Source organism: Triticum dicoccoides, chromosome 5B (assembly GCF_002162155.2).
Source record: "Triticum dicoccoides isolate Atlit2015 ecotype Zavitan chromosome 5B, WEW_v2.0, whole genome shotgun sequence".
Taxonomy (NCBI): Eukaryota; Viridiplantae; Streptophyta; class Magnoliopsida; order Poales; family Poaceae; genus Triticum; species Triticum dicoccoides.
In genome coordinates, this window is record NC_041389.1 from 483,412,615 (window position 1) to 483,429,346 (window position 16,732).

The 16,732-nt window shown below is 48.9% G+C and overlaps 1 protein-coding gene across 1 annotated transcript; it reads left to right on the forward strand.

Annotated features, from left to right (window-relative positions):
- The first annotated feature begins 12,691 nt into the window (after positions 1-12,691).
- Positions 12,692-15,657, forward strand: LOC119305843 (probable auxin efflux carrier component 5b). Its single transcript, XM_037582251.1, has 5 exons — positions 12,692-13,522; positions 13,627-13,712; positions 14,937-15,094; positions 15,222-15,298; positions 15,440-15,657. The coding sequence occupies exons 1-5, from the start codon at positions 12,780-12,782 to the stop codon at positions 15,507-15,509; spliced, it is 1,134 nt and encodes a 377-aa protein (XP_037438148.1). The 5' UTR covers positions 12,692-12,779; the 3' UTR covers positions 15,510-15,657.
- Positions 15,658-16,732: the final 1,075 nt, after the last annotated feature.

A 16,732-nucleotide genomic window follows, 5' to 3' on the forward strand; every position in this document is an offset into this window, starting at 1 on the left:
CAAGTGCCATACAATCAGCTTCAGCCAACCAAGCCTTTCTCAGGAGTCACCGACGGTTCCACTGTCCTGATAGGGCAGGTCCGCCTTCCTGTTACCTTCGGGAAGCGCGACAACTACCGCACCAAGCTCATTGACTTCGACGTCGCGCACATCCGCCTGCCGTACAGTGCTATCCTCGGGTATCCAGCTCTGGCCAAGTTCATGGCCGTGACTCATCACGGCTACAATGTCCTCAAGATGCCAGGAAGCGGTGGAGTCATCACGGTGCCTTGTGAAGAGAGGGATGCTGTGTGTTCTTTGGAGCGTGCTTTTCAAGCCGCGTCAAGCGAAGACCCAGATCACAGGAGCAGAAGGCTTCCTGAGGCAGTCCCTAAGAAGAAGAAGACATCGCCTGGTTCGAACCCTCGGGAGGCAGGGCCCTCAGGATCCATGCCCATTCAAGGGGCGCCTCCTTATGTTGCATAGGAAGGTGCGCTCTCCTTAGGCACCCTCCTTAGGCAAGGCTTGGGGGCTCTCTTCTGGAGGGCCATCGACTTTGCCAAGATCACGAGGGAGGCGCTCGGGCACCACTTGGAGGCGTGTCTCAAAGCATGTTTCCCTCAGGAAGGAGCAAGGCAAGGAGGACCAAACCCTCAGAAGTTCGTCAGCGAGATCATTCAGGAGCTGCAGGAGTCAAGAGTCATGAGTGGCAGCCGCCGCTTACCCACCGTAGCTCCCCATCCGAGCGAGGATGGTGGGCTGCGCGTCTGCATCGACATACCAGGGCTCAACCGAGCTGCCTCTCAGGAGCGCCTCTGGCCCTCACGCGTGGGACGCTGCGAAGGTCCACCCCACAGCTATGTTCGCATGCCTTACGGCTTGCCGAACACGGCTGTTGTGCGTCAGCGCCTCATGAGGAGCATCCTGGAGGCTCAAGCGGCCAGGCATTCCACAGTCCTGGCAGAGATGGAGATGGTCCACGAGGAGCCGTCAGCGCCTCTTGAGCCTCTCGAGGCTCCTGGGCCTGGGGGCTCATAAAGATCGGCTGCCGCAACGTACGTCGTCCGCTAATTCAGCATCCCTTCATCTTCAACATCATCAGGTGACATCCTTCGAGTTTCATTTTCAGCTGGGAGCGTCCTCCGGGCTGCATCATTCCCAGGCCGCGTGGGTCCGTCCCTGCGGCATGTATCCCTTTTGTTCATGTTTTTAGCTTACTTTGTTGGGGGCGCCCCTCGGGCTGCATTATCCCCAAGTCGCTCGGGCCCGACCCAGCGTTGTTCGCCCTTTCCTACATCTATCTGAATGGATTTTCTCCTTCGTGCTTAACATGCTTGACTTAATCGCCCGCTCGATTGAAACCAACTTATGGAGCTGCTCCCTAACGACACGACGCTTGCTCATGGGTCCGTCCCTGCAGCGTCGATAAACCTGAGTGGCTGAGCTCTGGCCGCGGCAACCCCGCAAGGCACCACCTCACCAAGCCCTCAGTGCCCTCATCACCCTTCCAGAGCAACCAGCAGCTGGGTGGCAATTGTAACGGCAACGCTCGGTTTCCTTGTGGTGAGCTCGCAGGATATCTTTAAGGAGCAACGTCGGGGGAGGCCTTTGCGGCGTCTCTTTCCCTCTCGACCGTGCGAACCGCTTGCACGTTAAAGGGGGGGGGGGCACCTGAGCATCACAACTCACGGGCTCTTACTGACTCTCCAGCCCTAACCTCCTGGCCTTGTCCATGGCATCGCGACCTGGTATACCAGCGATGGCTGAGCTCGCTCGAGGGATGGGACCCAAGGACGTAGAGCGTGAAGGGGAGTAAGGGAAAGGGGGAAGAGGCTCGTGAGGACCCCGCCCGGCAACTCCTCAGCTGCCGACGCGTGGACCTGGCGCCGCGCCAAGGAGAGGCTTCAGACTCTCGAGATAAGTCATCCTCCAGAGCTACTAACTATCGCAACACCGACGTTGCACCTAATGCAGCTCCGTGTTGGCAACGTTTGCTCTCCTTTCTCACCGAACGATGGCTGCTTGAGCGCTAAAGGGGACCTCCTGAGCATCGCGACTCCGGGGCTCTTACTGGACCTCGGGCCACTCACCTCCTGGCCTTGACCACGGCATCACGACCTGGCATACCAGCGACGGCTGAAGCTTGCCTTGGGACCGGGACCTGTCGACGCAGAGCATCAAGCCCTCGCGAGGTTCGAAAGGAGGAACTAAGCTAAGGCGGGACGAGCATCTCACACTGCTTCACGATAAGGATCATATTAACAAAGGAACTACAGGCACCTTACAAGCCCCCACAGGGTGTGTTCTTGGCTCCTCACAGGGACAACAGACGTGTATCCTAAGGAGTCTTAACTATAGGGGCCATGACGGCAGACGCCATCATCAACAGTGGGCCGCGCAAGGCCAGCGCCAACCTCATCCAGATCAGCTGCGTCGACCGCCGGGCGCGCCGGCCCTGCTTCGGGCACGACGCGAGCTCGGAGGCTTGTAGCTATCGTCGCTCGTCGCCGGGGTCAGGAAGAGCCCGAAAGAGTCACTGGACCCTTCGGTACGTCCACTGTCATCAGAGGAGCTGCTGGAAGGACGGGCGGCAGGCCTGGTCCTCGCCGCTCCAGAGCTTCGATAGCTGCCTCTGGGGCAGCACTCCAGCCGGCGCCCATCTTCGTCGAATACCTTGAAGAGCATCAAGGAGGCACCATCGTAGTCCAGATGGATCACAAGGGCCCCCTCCGATCGGCAAACCCGGGCGATCTCGCCCCAGCTCCGGGTCATGAAGACCTTGCCCGGAGCGACGACCTAGACATCCACTTCGGTCGCAGGAGTCCGGCAGTCGGCGTGCTGCAGCTAGAGCTTGAGAGGCCCCCTTGGCGGAATCTCGAAGGCGAAGGAGGGGGAAGGAGAATCCAAGATCGAGGAGGCATGGCGGCGTGAAGCACAAGCTTGCGAGAGGAGCCCTCGGCGTGAACTCCGGGAGGAACGACGTGCACCGCCGTAATCCGCCGCCGGCGACGGCGCCTCTGGCGATGCCGCTCGGCGCCCGTGCCTTCGGGACCCTCGATCCAGGCGTACAAGGGCAATGGGAATCCAGGCGGAGGCCGCTCGAACCATGGCCTCGACACCTCCTGCCAAGCACCCCCTTCCCCGCGGCAAGAGGCAAGCCGCTTCTTCAGCGGGAGTGGGACAGGACCCTCTTTGGGGGCCTTCCCCTTCTCTTCGACAAAAAACCGACGGATTGGTGCCATTGGCATAAGGTGGAGCGAGGGCGAGGAAGAAGAAGAAGGAGAGTAGCGGGAAAGGATGGACCGGAAGGGCTCGCGCCGTTCCGTACATATAGCTGGGGGAGGCCAACCATCGGCCTCCACGATCGCAAGTAATCATGACCCGTTTTGCATGCAGGGACTTGTCAATTCGTGCAGTTGCCGAGGCGTCATGGGGGAGCAGGGACGCCCACGTCCAATCGACTGCCACGCAGCGTCCAAGGCCTCAGGCTGTTGGGGGCCCGCGGCGCTTCGCTCTTGCCCCTTCGCTTCTCTGCTAAGCCAAGTCCGGGCGCGCCTTGGGCCCGGGGGTTACTGTCGGCGTTCTAGGAATGGGGGTACCCAGACTTGCCTGCCTGCGGCCTGTGGCGTGGCTCAAGGAGTGGCCCAGTACGACCCATCTTCATCGACATATGCTCAAGACCCTCGCGAGGGGCCAAGCCTCGTGGGGCGGACAACATGAAGCTTCCTCAGGCACAGCCTCGTCAGGCTGGCTCGCGAGGAGGCGGAGAGATCAAGGCAGGATACCTCACGAGGTGCCCGTGACGCAAGCCATGACGACCGAAGCCAGGCGGGCGCCGACCTGCGCAGAGTCCCTGTTTCCTCTTTGGTGCAAAGGGGGCAAGCGCAGGCGAGAGTATCAAGCAAAGGCAACCATTTCGGTGCAACAAGACCAAGACTAGCAGAACGGCAGGATGGAGGTCATCGTGGAGCCCAAGCCGGCGTCACCGTCAGAGTCTTTGGCAGGCGAGGACCGACTTTAGCCAGGATAAGTGTGTTGGAGATATGCCCTAGAGGCAATCATGTATGATAATATTTCCTATGTGTTTATGAATAAAGATAGTCCTTGGACATTATCAATGATGTGTATCAACAAGTACGTGACTTGTTTGTGGGACTATGCATTGTATGATGACTGTCCTAAAAGGTCCCTAGTCGAAAGGGCTGTGTGGACGCGCAGCCGACTAGACTAGCATATGACACGGTGGATGGCTTGGTCTCACTAGCCATGGAGCATTGGATGCTAACCGAATAATATGGACTTGGAAAGGTCTGGTCGGATTCGACGTAGTTGGATCCGAGTCGAGATAAGGTCCGAGTCGGACAGACCCAACTATGAGACACAGCGATATGTCATCTGTGAGTCTCTAGTACAACATACGTTCTATGTCCTAAGACCTGAGCTGATGCATGTACTCGGGATGGTGACAGATAGGGCTGGGCGTTCGGTTCCCCTGAACCGAATGGTTCGGTGCTTCGGGTTTTAATAAATTTCGGTTTCTAGATTTGGCAGACCGATCGGTTTGCTATAAAAATAGGAACCGAGAGTTCGGTGCAGCGATGCTTCGGTTCGGGTCTCGGTTCAGACCGAACAACTCAGTAACTGACGAAAATAAAACTAAGCAGGCAAGGAAGATCGAGGAAATATGACAGCGACGAAGATTAGTTGTGGCAAAAATCGAATAAAAAATCAAATCCTCAGATCCATGCGCAAAAATCGAATAAAAAATCGAAGATCAGTAGCATGGATCTGCGCTCGGTAGGGGGAAGAGATGGTCGCGCCTCGCTGGTCATCTTCAGCCTCCACGAGCAGCACCCCTAACGCCGTCACCCCGGGGATGGATATAAGCAGAGGGACATGGCTGAGAGGTGGAAGTGGAGCCGCCGCCGCCGGACGCGGGGATGGATAGAAGTCAAAGGTAGTGGGCGGCTAGGTTGCGGTGGTCGAGGTCGAGGCACAGACACGCGCGGGCGGCGGCTAGGGTGCGGTCAAGCGTTATGCTGCTGATGTGGATGCGGTTCGCTCTATCCAGGTTCTGTAGTTGGGCTGTGGGCTGTGGGCCGTGGGCTACGTACGTAGGTTTCTCGTGACTTGACAATTACTTTGGTACTTCGGTGTGTTCGGTTACTTGATACGTGCACCCGAATAAACCAAAGAAATTTCGGTTCTCCAAATTGGCTAACCGAAGTTACGAGCGAATTGAATCGGTTTCGGTGCATTCGGGTTCGGTCCCGGTTAGTTCGGGTCGGTACTTCGGTCATCGGTTTATATGCCCACCCCTAGTGACAGACTTGCTTTGGGCCGACCAAACTCTACTCCGTGACTGGGTAGTTACAAAGGTAGGTTTCGGGTTTGTCCAGTCCCATGCTGCGAGAGATGGTCGAGCAAGATGGGATTTGCCCCTCCGATCAGGAGAGATATACTCTGGGCCCCTTATGTGATCCGACCAGGATAAGCATGGCCATGCGACGAGGATTATGAGATAATCCGGGTAGTGGTCGGTATCACTGGAACGAGAAAGAGGTCGGGCTAGCACAAGGATGACAGTCTCGCCTTGAGCCCGACAACATATATCGTGAGGCAAAGAGAACAGAAGTGTGACACGTTGTACAGGTTCGCCTAACCAGCTTCATAGTCTGCTTAGTGGTCGGCATGCCTTGCTAGAGGCCGCTACCAACCGTGCAGGTTGGAGGTGATCCGAACTGCGACCAAGCTGACTTGAACCTAAGGGGTCGCGCGCTTAAGGGAAGGAACCTACGAGGTCGGATCCGAAGACACTGGTCGGATGTGATCCGAGCTGTATTTGGATTGTGGCCGAGTAGACTTGTGGGCTTTAGGGTCCGTGCGAGGCCCAAGTGTTGAGCCCGCGATGGACGCCTATATAAGGTGGAGGTGCGTGCCGCTCTGGCGAACTTGTACGTGTGATCGGACGACCGGCTGTTCGAGGGAGATCGGACGAGGAGGAGACAATCCACGCGGACGCGCTGCCCCAACTCTTCTTCCACTGCACAGCACTGCGCGTCTAGTGGTAACGAACTGTGATCCATCTCCCGTAGCATGTTCTGGTTTATTCTGCGCATAGGAAATTTTAATTTGCAGTCGACGCACCCTATCGTAGACACCAACAAAGTGTACTAGATGTTCCCCTTCAAAATGGCCAATTGTTGGCGCCCTTCCCGCTTAATATTTGGGAAGAGGACCAAGGCCTCGCTCTATAAATAGGACTAGCCACTCTCAAGGCAGGGGGTCAACCAATCGAACCTTACCCAGAACCACCAACACAAGAAACCCTCCCCTCGCGAGGCAGTTCTTTCTTTGTATTGTTCATCATCAGCCCCTCAGGCAATCCACCACACCACAAACTAGAGTAGGGTATTACACCACAATGGTGTCCCGAACTAGTATAAACCTCGTGTCCCTTGTGTTGTTCTTCGTGTAGTTTAGATCCTTGCGAGGCGACGAGACGTGAGTAGGTAGGAGGTGTGATCTCCGCGCGCACCCCAGAGTTCGAACCTTGAGGGTCTGCCGGAACCCGAAATCCGACCTTTCGGATTCTGGCATGCCACATTGATGAACATTTATATGGACACATAAAATCTCTCTCCCGTTGGTTTTTTAAGAAATACAACCCATCATCCCTAAACTTAATGTTAACTATGCAGCTGCACAGTTCCTTGACCCGACCAATTGTGGATCATATGAATCGTTGTTTTCTTCGTTGCAAAGCACGGGCGTTATGCTAGGGAGCATGGGTGTGATGACGGTGCATGCACCAAGTGTAGTTGAGACAAGAACCCACCATCATTACAAGTCCGCATAATTACAAGTCGGCATGGAAAAGGGGCTCTCGATACGACGTGCTAGAGTATGATGACCAAGCTCATCGCCTTGGATTAATTATGATCTGTATGAATATGCGCACAACAAGACCATCATCAACAATGGTGGCGAAGGGAAGAAGTGGTAATGCATATGGGTTAGTAGAGATGTGCAAGGATCTGTTTCCCCCGTTGCAACGCACGGGCATATTTGCTAGTCTTTACTACTATTAAACAAGCAACTGTATTCATCGCTAAGTGCACCCAGCCTCACGTACACACAGCAACACGAATCAATTACAGCCAAACGATCAGGGTCACTTAATTTAATCTAACCGTTAAGATTATATAATAACCCCATCAACACTGCGTTTAGCGATTTGTCCAGGCGGATGAAAACTCTGCTGGAAACGCCCAGGCCCCGAATCCCGTTCGTATATTATCCTATAAACGAGGAAACAAACACCCCGTGCAGAATAAATTAGGTGTTTCAAAAAGAGAAAGTACCATGCATGCAGAGGAGCAATCGGTGGAAACTAGGAAACAATCGGGTCGCATGCATCAGGTAGTTACTGCTTCCGCTAATCAAGGTAGAAAACCAAGAGAATAAAGCAAAACCACCTTGGATATTCCTCCCCAAAATCCTTCCAATTTTTTTTCCGCAAATACAACGCCTTGATACGAACAAAGGCGTGGCCCAGCGTCTCTTCACGTCACTCGCCGGTGCAGCGAACGTGCTCGCCGCCGACATCCACGCTGCCGTGTGCGGGAGCATGGACCGCTTGGGCTAGTGGCACGCCTTCTCGACATGGTATTCCACGCCCGACGCCGTCAAAAGTGATCTCTTCATCCAATCGGACAAGAACCTCTCCGCCGCCGGTGAGGGCGTCTTCAAGCTGCTCGGCCATGCGTGCGATGCCTTCTCCTCCGTCCCCTGCGACGCCGCCGCCGTCTCCGATCGTGCAGGATTGGTCGCACCACTCAGCAAAAAGAAGAGCAGGTCTCGGCCGGCGCGCATGCAGAGGAACCTGAATGGTCAGACGAACTCAGACCACCACCGGAATCACCATAAACGTACGTGAGTACGTGTCCTTCGTGTGCACGCGGAATTTTTCCTCGAGGGCAGGAGGCTCGCCAGGTCGGCCATGCGGCCCGCCTGCGTCGTCGATGTCGTCAAGACATATACAACACCTTCAGGCTATACTTTTCCTCTTCATCTTCTCCACCTTCATTGCACTGGAATCTCACGTGTCCCCAACGGCCCGCATGCATCTTGTCAACTCAATCCCCTCTTATTTTATTTAAATCTCAGCCAGATAGCCACGTTTGAGGCAGGAACTGCAATTACTTAGCCAGTGGTATCTATTATGTGAGGGAACGGACATGCCATGGGGCACAGGTTAGTCCCCTGGTTGCTCTTTGTATTCCTATTCTTATTTTTCTATTGGTTCTAATCTTCTTGGTACTTTTCGCATGACAGTATCCTGCATCTTTGTGCTACTACTATCTATTGGCACCATGTCTGACATTTGTTGTCTTTTTGAACATCAAGTTTCTGTGTTTTGTGTTTTGTGGAAACTGCTATGACCAATAGAAGGTAATAAAGTGTTTAAATTTCAGGGGAGTGATGTGCTACTATGGAGTTGCATAGGAGAATAGGCTATGCAAGTGGAATTGATACTCTGGTATTTTGTTAGTTGGTATGACAGCCTTGATACCCCATATAGTTTTTTTCTTTTACAAAACATAAACAACAGTATAGACTATATTTTCATTTCAGTTTTAAATTGCAGCAATATAATCTGGACTGAACTAAGTTTTCATTTCAGTCTCAGTTAAAGCTACGGAAGTAGTTTCGCATCCCTTCAAACTCGAGTGTTTCTCCGAATAGCTGCCCACCTGGTAGTGGTAACTCTTTTTATGAATTTCTTGTCGCGGGCAAAATGAGTTGAATTTCTTGAGTTCAAGCTTTTTTTTGCTTCCTCCTAATAGCTGCCCACTTGCTGGTAGAGGTAACTCTTTTTGTTGTATCCATCCTCTGCTCATATATATGCAGTGTGGGAGGGAGGGAGAGGGAGAAGTTCATCGAGTAGGCACGCCTTTCTAAGACTTGCACATTGTGAAATACTACATCCGTCCCATGTTAGTTGTCGTTCAAACGGATGTATCGAGCACCGACATACGTCGGCGACAACTAATATGGGACAGAGGGTGTATAACCCACCTGTGTGGGCGACCTTTTGAGGAAGGGAGGGGTAAAGAAGTTCATAATGACACACTGAGGTGTTTTGGCTCCCAGGCTCATCTGCACCCGTGCTGAATAAACAAATCAAAACAAAAACTAAAAAATTCAAAAAATTCTTTTTTTTGGCATGGTAGATAATTTGATGCGTGATGTCCGCTCCAAATTTCAATTCATTTGGATATCTGAGTAGCTCTCGGAAAAAAAGACAAATTTGGGGTTTATTAAAAAGTTTATTGTTCATATAATGTTCTGACCTAATTTGTCTTTTTTGCCGAGAGCTACTCAAATGTCCAAATGCTTTAAAATTTGGAGCGCACCTCATGCATCAAATTATCTGCCTTGCACAAAAAAATATTTTTTTTTTGAAATTTTTCAGTTTTAATGAATTGTTTCTTGACCGGGTGCAGATGAGCCTTGGCTCAGAATTTGATATTCGCACAGTTGAAAAGATCAAGAACACATTGCCGTGAAGAGCATGTTGTTCAATATAACAAATACTACACAATTATGTGTTTGGAGTTCTTAGGGGTGAGGGGGGCTGCAAGGGGGGTTGTGAGCTGGATGCACAATTGTCAGCGGTGACAAGCTTAGATTGGGGATCTGAAGAGGTGCATATGCATGATACACTCCAACGCACGGGAAAATACCTTGATTTGTTACAAGTGTGAGTAATCTCATTTGAATATAGTGCGATCCATTCCATAGATTTGTACTCACTTTATTGTTCGGCATAGTTGAATTGTCTGTGTCCAAAATGCATGTGATTTTATTTTGTACGGTTACACTAGATGCCACTACACAATTACAACTTATAATAACTGGTTCTTTTAGAATTGTAAATGGAAGTACATACTGATTTTAGCTTCTAGGAAAATGTTTGTAGTTTCCCCTTCAATCTGAATCCCGTGAAGTGGAGAGTTCACCAGAGTCCGTGGAAGAAATCTACATGCCATCATGAGGAAAGAGGGAATAACCCGATATGCGACACCGAAGAGTGTAAATTGCAGTTCTATTTTCTTCTTCAAACATGTCTTTTTTTTTGGGGACCAATTTAATTACCTTGTCCAATGACTCAATATGTTTAACAATGGGAGTTTAGAGGATTAGTTAGTAGATTTAAGCCCAGTGAGTCGATATAATTAAAAATGGGGGTTTGGAAGATTAATTAGTAGATTTAGTGTTCATCGTTTACAACCTATAGAGACTGACTGAATGAAACAATATATTATTAGTTTATGCGGCAATGTGACCACCATGATGTTCAATTTACCTAAAAATACATTGTAAGTGATACCACAAACATTGTGTATCCTTCTAAATTATACATATATATTAAAAATATTTTTTCTCATATATGCGTTGCACGTGCAAGCTTACTAGTACTACTGAGGAAAGAAAAGCTTAAAAACACTCAACTGACGGTGCGGGTGTCAACCTCTTCCTCCTTTTTTCGGGCGCGACATGTTGTGGGGCTCACCTACCGCTACCTCATTCGAGCCTTATCGCCATTGTTGGCCCTGTTGCAAGCAGTGTCACCACCGTGCTCGCGCATCCGTGCATTGCAGCGACGGGAGAAGAAGCAGCGACATCCTTCTTTGCGTTGACTGTTCTGATGACCAATTTGCGTCCAGATCATGAAGAATCTGAACAATGTGATACTGCTGTCTCTCGAACACGGCGCATCAGAAATTTTGGCGACACTTGCAAGATATTTGTCGGGTGTACAAATGTACCAAGGAAACACACTTGACACTCACGTGTGTACGTGTGGTGTCTATATGTACTGGTTGCGTCTCTCTCGCTGCAAGTCTTGGAATTGTCTAGGACGGCGGCCGATCCCAGCAATATTTCCTTTGCATGGCTTCGCTGTGGAAACTCAGGTCGTGGCATCAACCATTTCCGCTCAGACACCGGATCAGCACTGGCGATCACGATCCACGGTCTCCGCCGCAGTGGCCAATGAATCCGAAGGATCTTGCATGACATGTTTGTCTCCCACGGATAATTGTGGCCCGTCTCACATAACCAAATCTCAACCAATTAATCCTAACCATCCTGTAAAACTCCGTATGTCTAGCATTGCTCTTGTCTCCCCTGACCCTGAGCCACTGAGACCGCGTGTCTCAGAAGCGAAAATAGTTTGTACTCTTGGATAGCTCGTAACTTGCTCTATGCCATTTTTTTTTCTATCTACTTGCGGTTTTCATTCTAAAATTTAAGAACATTCATCTACCGTGTAAAAAATTCAAATTCGAATTGGATCTGCACATCAAGGAAAAAAGAGTGAATTTCTACATTTAATTTGCTATAGCTCGGTTGCCAATGTTTCAACTAAAATATAGTCGGCTTTATACACAAGAGGTAGACACCGATGCGGAGCCATCGGTGACGCAGCAGCAGTGATGCGGTGGGACCGAGGAAGGAAGTCCGGCCTGACATGGCCAAGTCGGCATGCCATGTCATCATCATTAAACTTGAACTTAGTAAAGAATGAGAATAAATTACACCCATCGCCCATATGAGACATAGGCGGAAACCTAGCTCCATGTGAGAATTGAAATGAAAAGGGCAGGAAAACAAGAAGTAAAATGGTCATGCTTTCATGATACCAGACAAGTAGGATTGGTTAAACCCTGTGGATCTAGCTGTAATGGATTGGGAGGCAAAATGTAAATGTGTCTTGATTGAATAGTAAAAGAGGTGAAGAGTTAGGAGGCTCGGTGAGATGGTGGACAGAAGGGGCTGCACTCTACATCGACTGTATTGATCTTGGGATGGAGACTGATGATGTTCAGTTTACACATTGCTTGCGGGAAGCCAATGGGACTGCTCATGAGTTAGCTAAATGTTGTTACGAGAACCATATATCTTGTACTTGAGTAGATGTTCCTCCCTCATTTGTTCTCGGATCTCTCCTAAACGATGTAAGCATTTTCTTCAAAAAATAAATTAGCTAAAAAACAGATGAAGAGTTGCACTACCTTAAGGCAATGGCGCGCACTGCCTCCATCCGAGTTTGTATGTCAGGCAATGATTTTTTGGTGTTCAGTTTGACTAAAGAAAATTGTACAATTCTTGAAATAGGACAAAGAATCATAGATATTGTAAAGTAATTATTATTATAAGTATTGCACATCTAAGTCCCATATCATTGATCTTACGGGGAGATTCGTGTAGGTATTTTCTTTTTTCTTTTTTTTCTTTTTATGCTTGATTAAGTCACTTATATGTGCAATAACTATGACCCCTAGACACAGTGCTGACATTGTATTTATGTTAACAAAGTTAACTATAGGTGGTATCTCTAGTAGTAATACTCTACCAGTGAGTGGCCGGAGAACTAATTGTACTGAAACGACCCGGTGATCATCATATTCTAGTGTCTAGTGTCCCTGTTTGAAGGAAAACAATATTGCTTGATATTTCTGACCGAGACAATCTGGCTAACTAACTAACCAAGGTTACAAACTTGGTATACAATATACTCTATCACTATTGATGTTGGTATGAAAGGTGCATAAGTGGCATCATTGTCGATGTCGATAGTTGAATTCCTGCTAGTTAAATGAAGCGATCGATCGAGGAGGGAATGGCAGGCAGCTCGTCGCATTTGTCCAACTCCACTTGGTTATTCCTCGGTACCTAGACCAAAGAGCACCAAACCACGAGTGTGCTAGCTAGCTAGCTAGGTGGCCGAGATGATAGGGTGGGGGGACGTGTACAAGGTGGTGTCCGCCATGGCGCCGCTCTACTTCGCCCTCGGCCTCGGCTACGCCTCCGTGCGGTGGTGGAAGTTCTTCACCCGCGACCAGTGCGACGCCGTGAACCGCCTCGTCATCTACTTCGCGCTCCCCTTCTTCGCCTTCGACTTCAACGCCCATGCCGGCACGTTCGCCGCAGGGTACCGCGTCCTGGCCGCCGACGCCGTCGCCAAGCTCGTCGTCGTGCTCGCGCTCGCTGGGTGGGTCGCGTACTGCCGGTGGCGGCATTGGATCCGTGCCCCCAAGGCACCACCCGCGAGCTCGGCGTGGCCGGGCCCCTCCTGGTCGTGGTGCATCACCGGCTACTCGCTGGGCACGCTCAACAACGGGCTCTTCGTGGGCGTGCCGCTGCTGGACGCCATGTACGGCAAGTGGGCGCGCGACATCGTCGTGCAGCTGTCGGTGCTGCAGGCCGTCGTGTGGCTCCCGCTGCTGGTGGTGGTGTTCGAGGCGAGGCAGGCCTGGCTGGAGGCGACGTCGGCGCCGGCGCGCGACGGCGGCGCGCGCGAAGAAGGCGATCAGGCGGCGCTGGGGAGCGACGACGGGGACGGCCGGAAGACGGCGACGACGGGGTGCGCGTTCTGGGCGCGGCTGCTGCGGACGGTTGGGGTCAAGGTCGGCGGGAACCCGAACGTGTACGCGAGCCTCCTTGGGGTTCTGTGGTCTTCCGTGGCAAACAGGTTCGACACAGCAGCTGTAGCGATTTTTCTCTCACGAGAAGCACTACGTACAGTAGCATTTTCTGATTAATATCCATCTGCTACGTGTTTGCAATGATGTGTAGGTGGCACCTGGAGATGCCAGACATTATAGATGGCTCGATTTCGATCATGTCAAGGACCGGCCTTGGGATCGGAATGTTTAACACGGGTACGTACTACTAACAACGGAAGTCTTGGGTTTTGGTACCCACATCCTACGGCAACTTGTCATGGTAGTGTTGGGTGCTCGATCACACTGCCGTACATTCTCTCCCTGGTGTGTCATGACCCATGAGCCCATAGAAACATCTTTTTAAAGCTAAACTTGTCATGCTTTTCGTGGCAACTCATATTTTGGCCAACTTTGCCATGAGCTTAGGCCAAAAAGTGGCGCAAGACCAAAAGGCCCGAACTGACTAACCAACTAGCTGTTACTACTCCCTTCGATCCATATTACTTGTCGTTCAAACGGGTGTATTTAGCAATATGGATCGGAGGGAGTACTTAGATTCTAGTCCTTTAAAAGGTAATTAACAAAATCCACAATCAAAATTTTTATTTCTTACAAAATACGCATAGCAGCTGAACTTGCTTCACAAAATGTTAACATCGCAGAATCCATGCGAAAATTCGTAGGGGCGCGCACCTGCCCTACCCTTCCCGGCCACCCGATTGCCTCACGAACGCAAGTAGTTGGATCTCACAAAGGAAAACATAGTTTTAAGTTTCGATCTTTGAATCTAAGGATTTTGCATCTGAAACTTGCGATTTTCTCTATCGTTCGTATCAAGTTTTAAAGTCGAAACTTAAAGTGAGTTTTTTTGTACAAAATTGTGATTTTGTGGGTCGCTTGTACTAAGTTTCAAAGGTTGAAATTTAACATTTTTTAAACTGCTCAAAATGGCTCTTATTTGAAGGTCATCGTCAAGAGAAACATGAATATCAAAACATAATTTAGTTTAGATTTTTTGTTCAAAAGATATGAAAGATTGAAAAATTGAAGCCAAAAGAAAAAGCATGTGCGAGGGACTCGGTGCCCTCCTCTCCTAGAATCCATGGTGTATTATATTTCAACCTTCAAAAGGATGATGCAGGTGACGAGGGTGACGGGGCATATCAAATCATACCATTTTTTCTCAAATTTAATAACATTTCATTTATAATATGACTAAAAAATAGTAGTACACGTATTTTGCTGGACAAATGCAAAGATAGTATCACATATAGAGTACACTAGTAGTGGCCAAAGTTCCAAACATTACCGCACACAATAGTGGACCTTATATTTCAGAAATGAGAGAGTAAATAGTAATGAATATAACTCAAAACAGTATAGATCGAAGAGAAACTAAGTGACTTATCATGAATGGCATATCTGGCGGTTGTATTGTAGGCCTGTTCATAGGTCTACAGGACAAGCTCGTCGTGTGCCGGCCTGGACTTACGGCGTTGGGCATGGCGATGAGGTTCGTCGCTGCTCCGGCAGCCACCGCGGTCGGAGCGCTACTTTTGGGACTGCGTGGTGACCTTTTGCGTGTTGCCATCTTACAGGTAACCGTACATAAGTTTACAGGTTACAGGCTTACAACTAATGCAAATGTCGTTTCCTTCCTTTTTTTGGCTAATTGAGCCAAGCATCCAGATCAATGGTAGTAACTCATTTTCTTCCTGTTGGTAGGCTGCACTGCCTCAGTCTGTCGGAGCATTTATCTTCGCGCTAGAGTATGACCTGCACGCTGATGTACTCAGTACCGTGTAAGTAAACTGCAAATGTGACCGTGTCATGGTGATTACAGTCCTCCATTAACTGTTTGTGCATATCGACCACATTGTTCTTCTCCGAAGAGGAAGATAACATCGTAAGCTATAACTGCTCTTTCCTTGTTTTTTTTTCAGGGTAATAGTCGGCACGCTGGCTTCGCTGCCTGTGATAATCACATATTATATTGTTTTAGGGCTCTTGTGAATACGTTATATGTTCCCCTTCTATTTTATTTTGGGGATTTGTTATGTATGTGTGCCCACAATACAAGATGTACCAACTTCTCAATGTTTACTTCAACAAGAATTGCCCGTGCTTGGGCCGTTCTTCTCCTTGGGCAATGCCATCATGACTAACACTGTTAATATCAAATAGTAATAGTTACATCGTCCGCAAGTGTATCTAGTAAAAGCTACGTGGTTTAATGATTCATTGATCCAACTACAAGAATCACTAGCGATAAAACTAAACCAAGCTATCTTATGTGAGGCTCCATTCGCCTTCCTTGGACAAATGCTCAAAGTCGATCGACCATTGCCATTATCGCAAATTTTTTTGCATATATAGTTGTTCCTATAATACACAATCTCTAGTTTGCAAAATAGGTCTCAACCACTCCCATAGGATTGGATTCAACCTGAACTGCATCGCTTTGAATTTAGTTCTCTAGCATCAAGCGGTGTCTCATGTCCATTGCTTCTATCATTGACACACTCGAAAGATGATGTAAAACTTGCATGCAACAGCAAAAAAAATTGATGACATTCATGTTATATGTGCCACTTTGGAATAACAATAAACCAATGGAGTACTAATTGAAGGGAACAAATTCCACACCCCCGTTCATAATTACTCACCACTGCCACTTGTTTGACTAGATGATATCCCACAAGTTGCTGCAGGAACTTTGTTTAGACACATGCTTAAAAATTGCTACAGAAAACTATAAAACTAATGAAAAAGCAAATCTAGTACTTACTTCATTCCAAAATATAAGTCTTTTTAAAGATTCCAATGCGGACTAAATACGGAGAAAAATGAGTGAATCTACACTAAGATATGTCTATATACATCCGTATGTAATCCCTTTTGGAATCTCTAGAAAGACTTATATTTAGGAACGGAGGGAGTAGTAGCTTGGGTTTATATATTAAAACAACACAACATATTAAGCATGTGACAAAATGTTGTATAAAAGGAGAAATTGTTTTCAGATTGAAATTAACAAAAGAAAAACGAAACATGAACTACATAGATTTGCTCCTAGTGTCCAACACATATATCATCCATAACCACACAAGAAAATGCAATTTTTTAACTTATGACTGACCTGTGCTATTGTTCATGTGGCTATTGGAAATATGCCCTAGAGGCAATAATAAAGTGGTTATTATTATATTTTCTTGTTCATGATAATCTTTTATTAT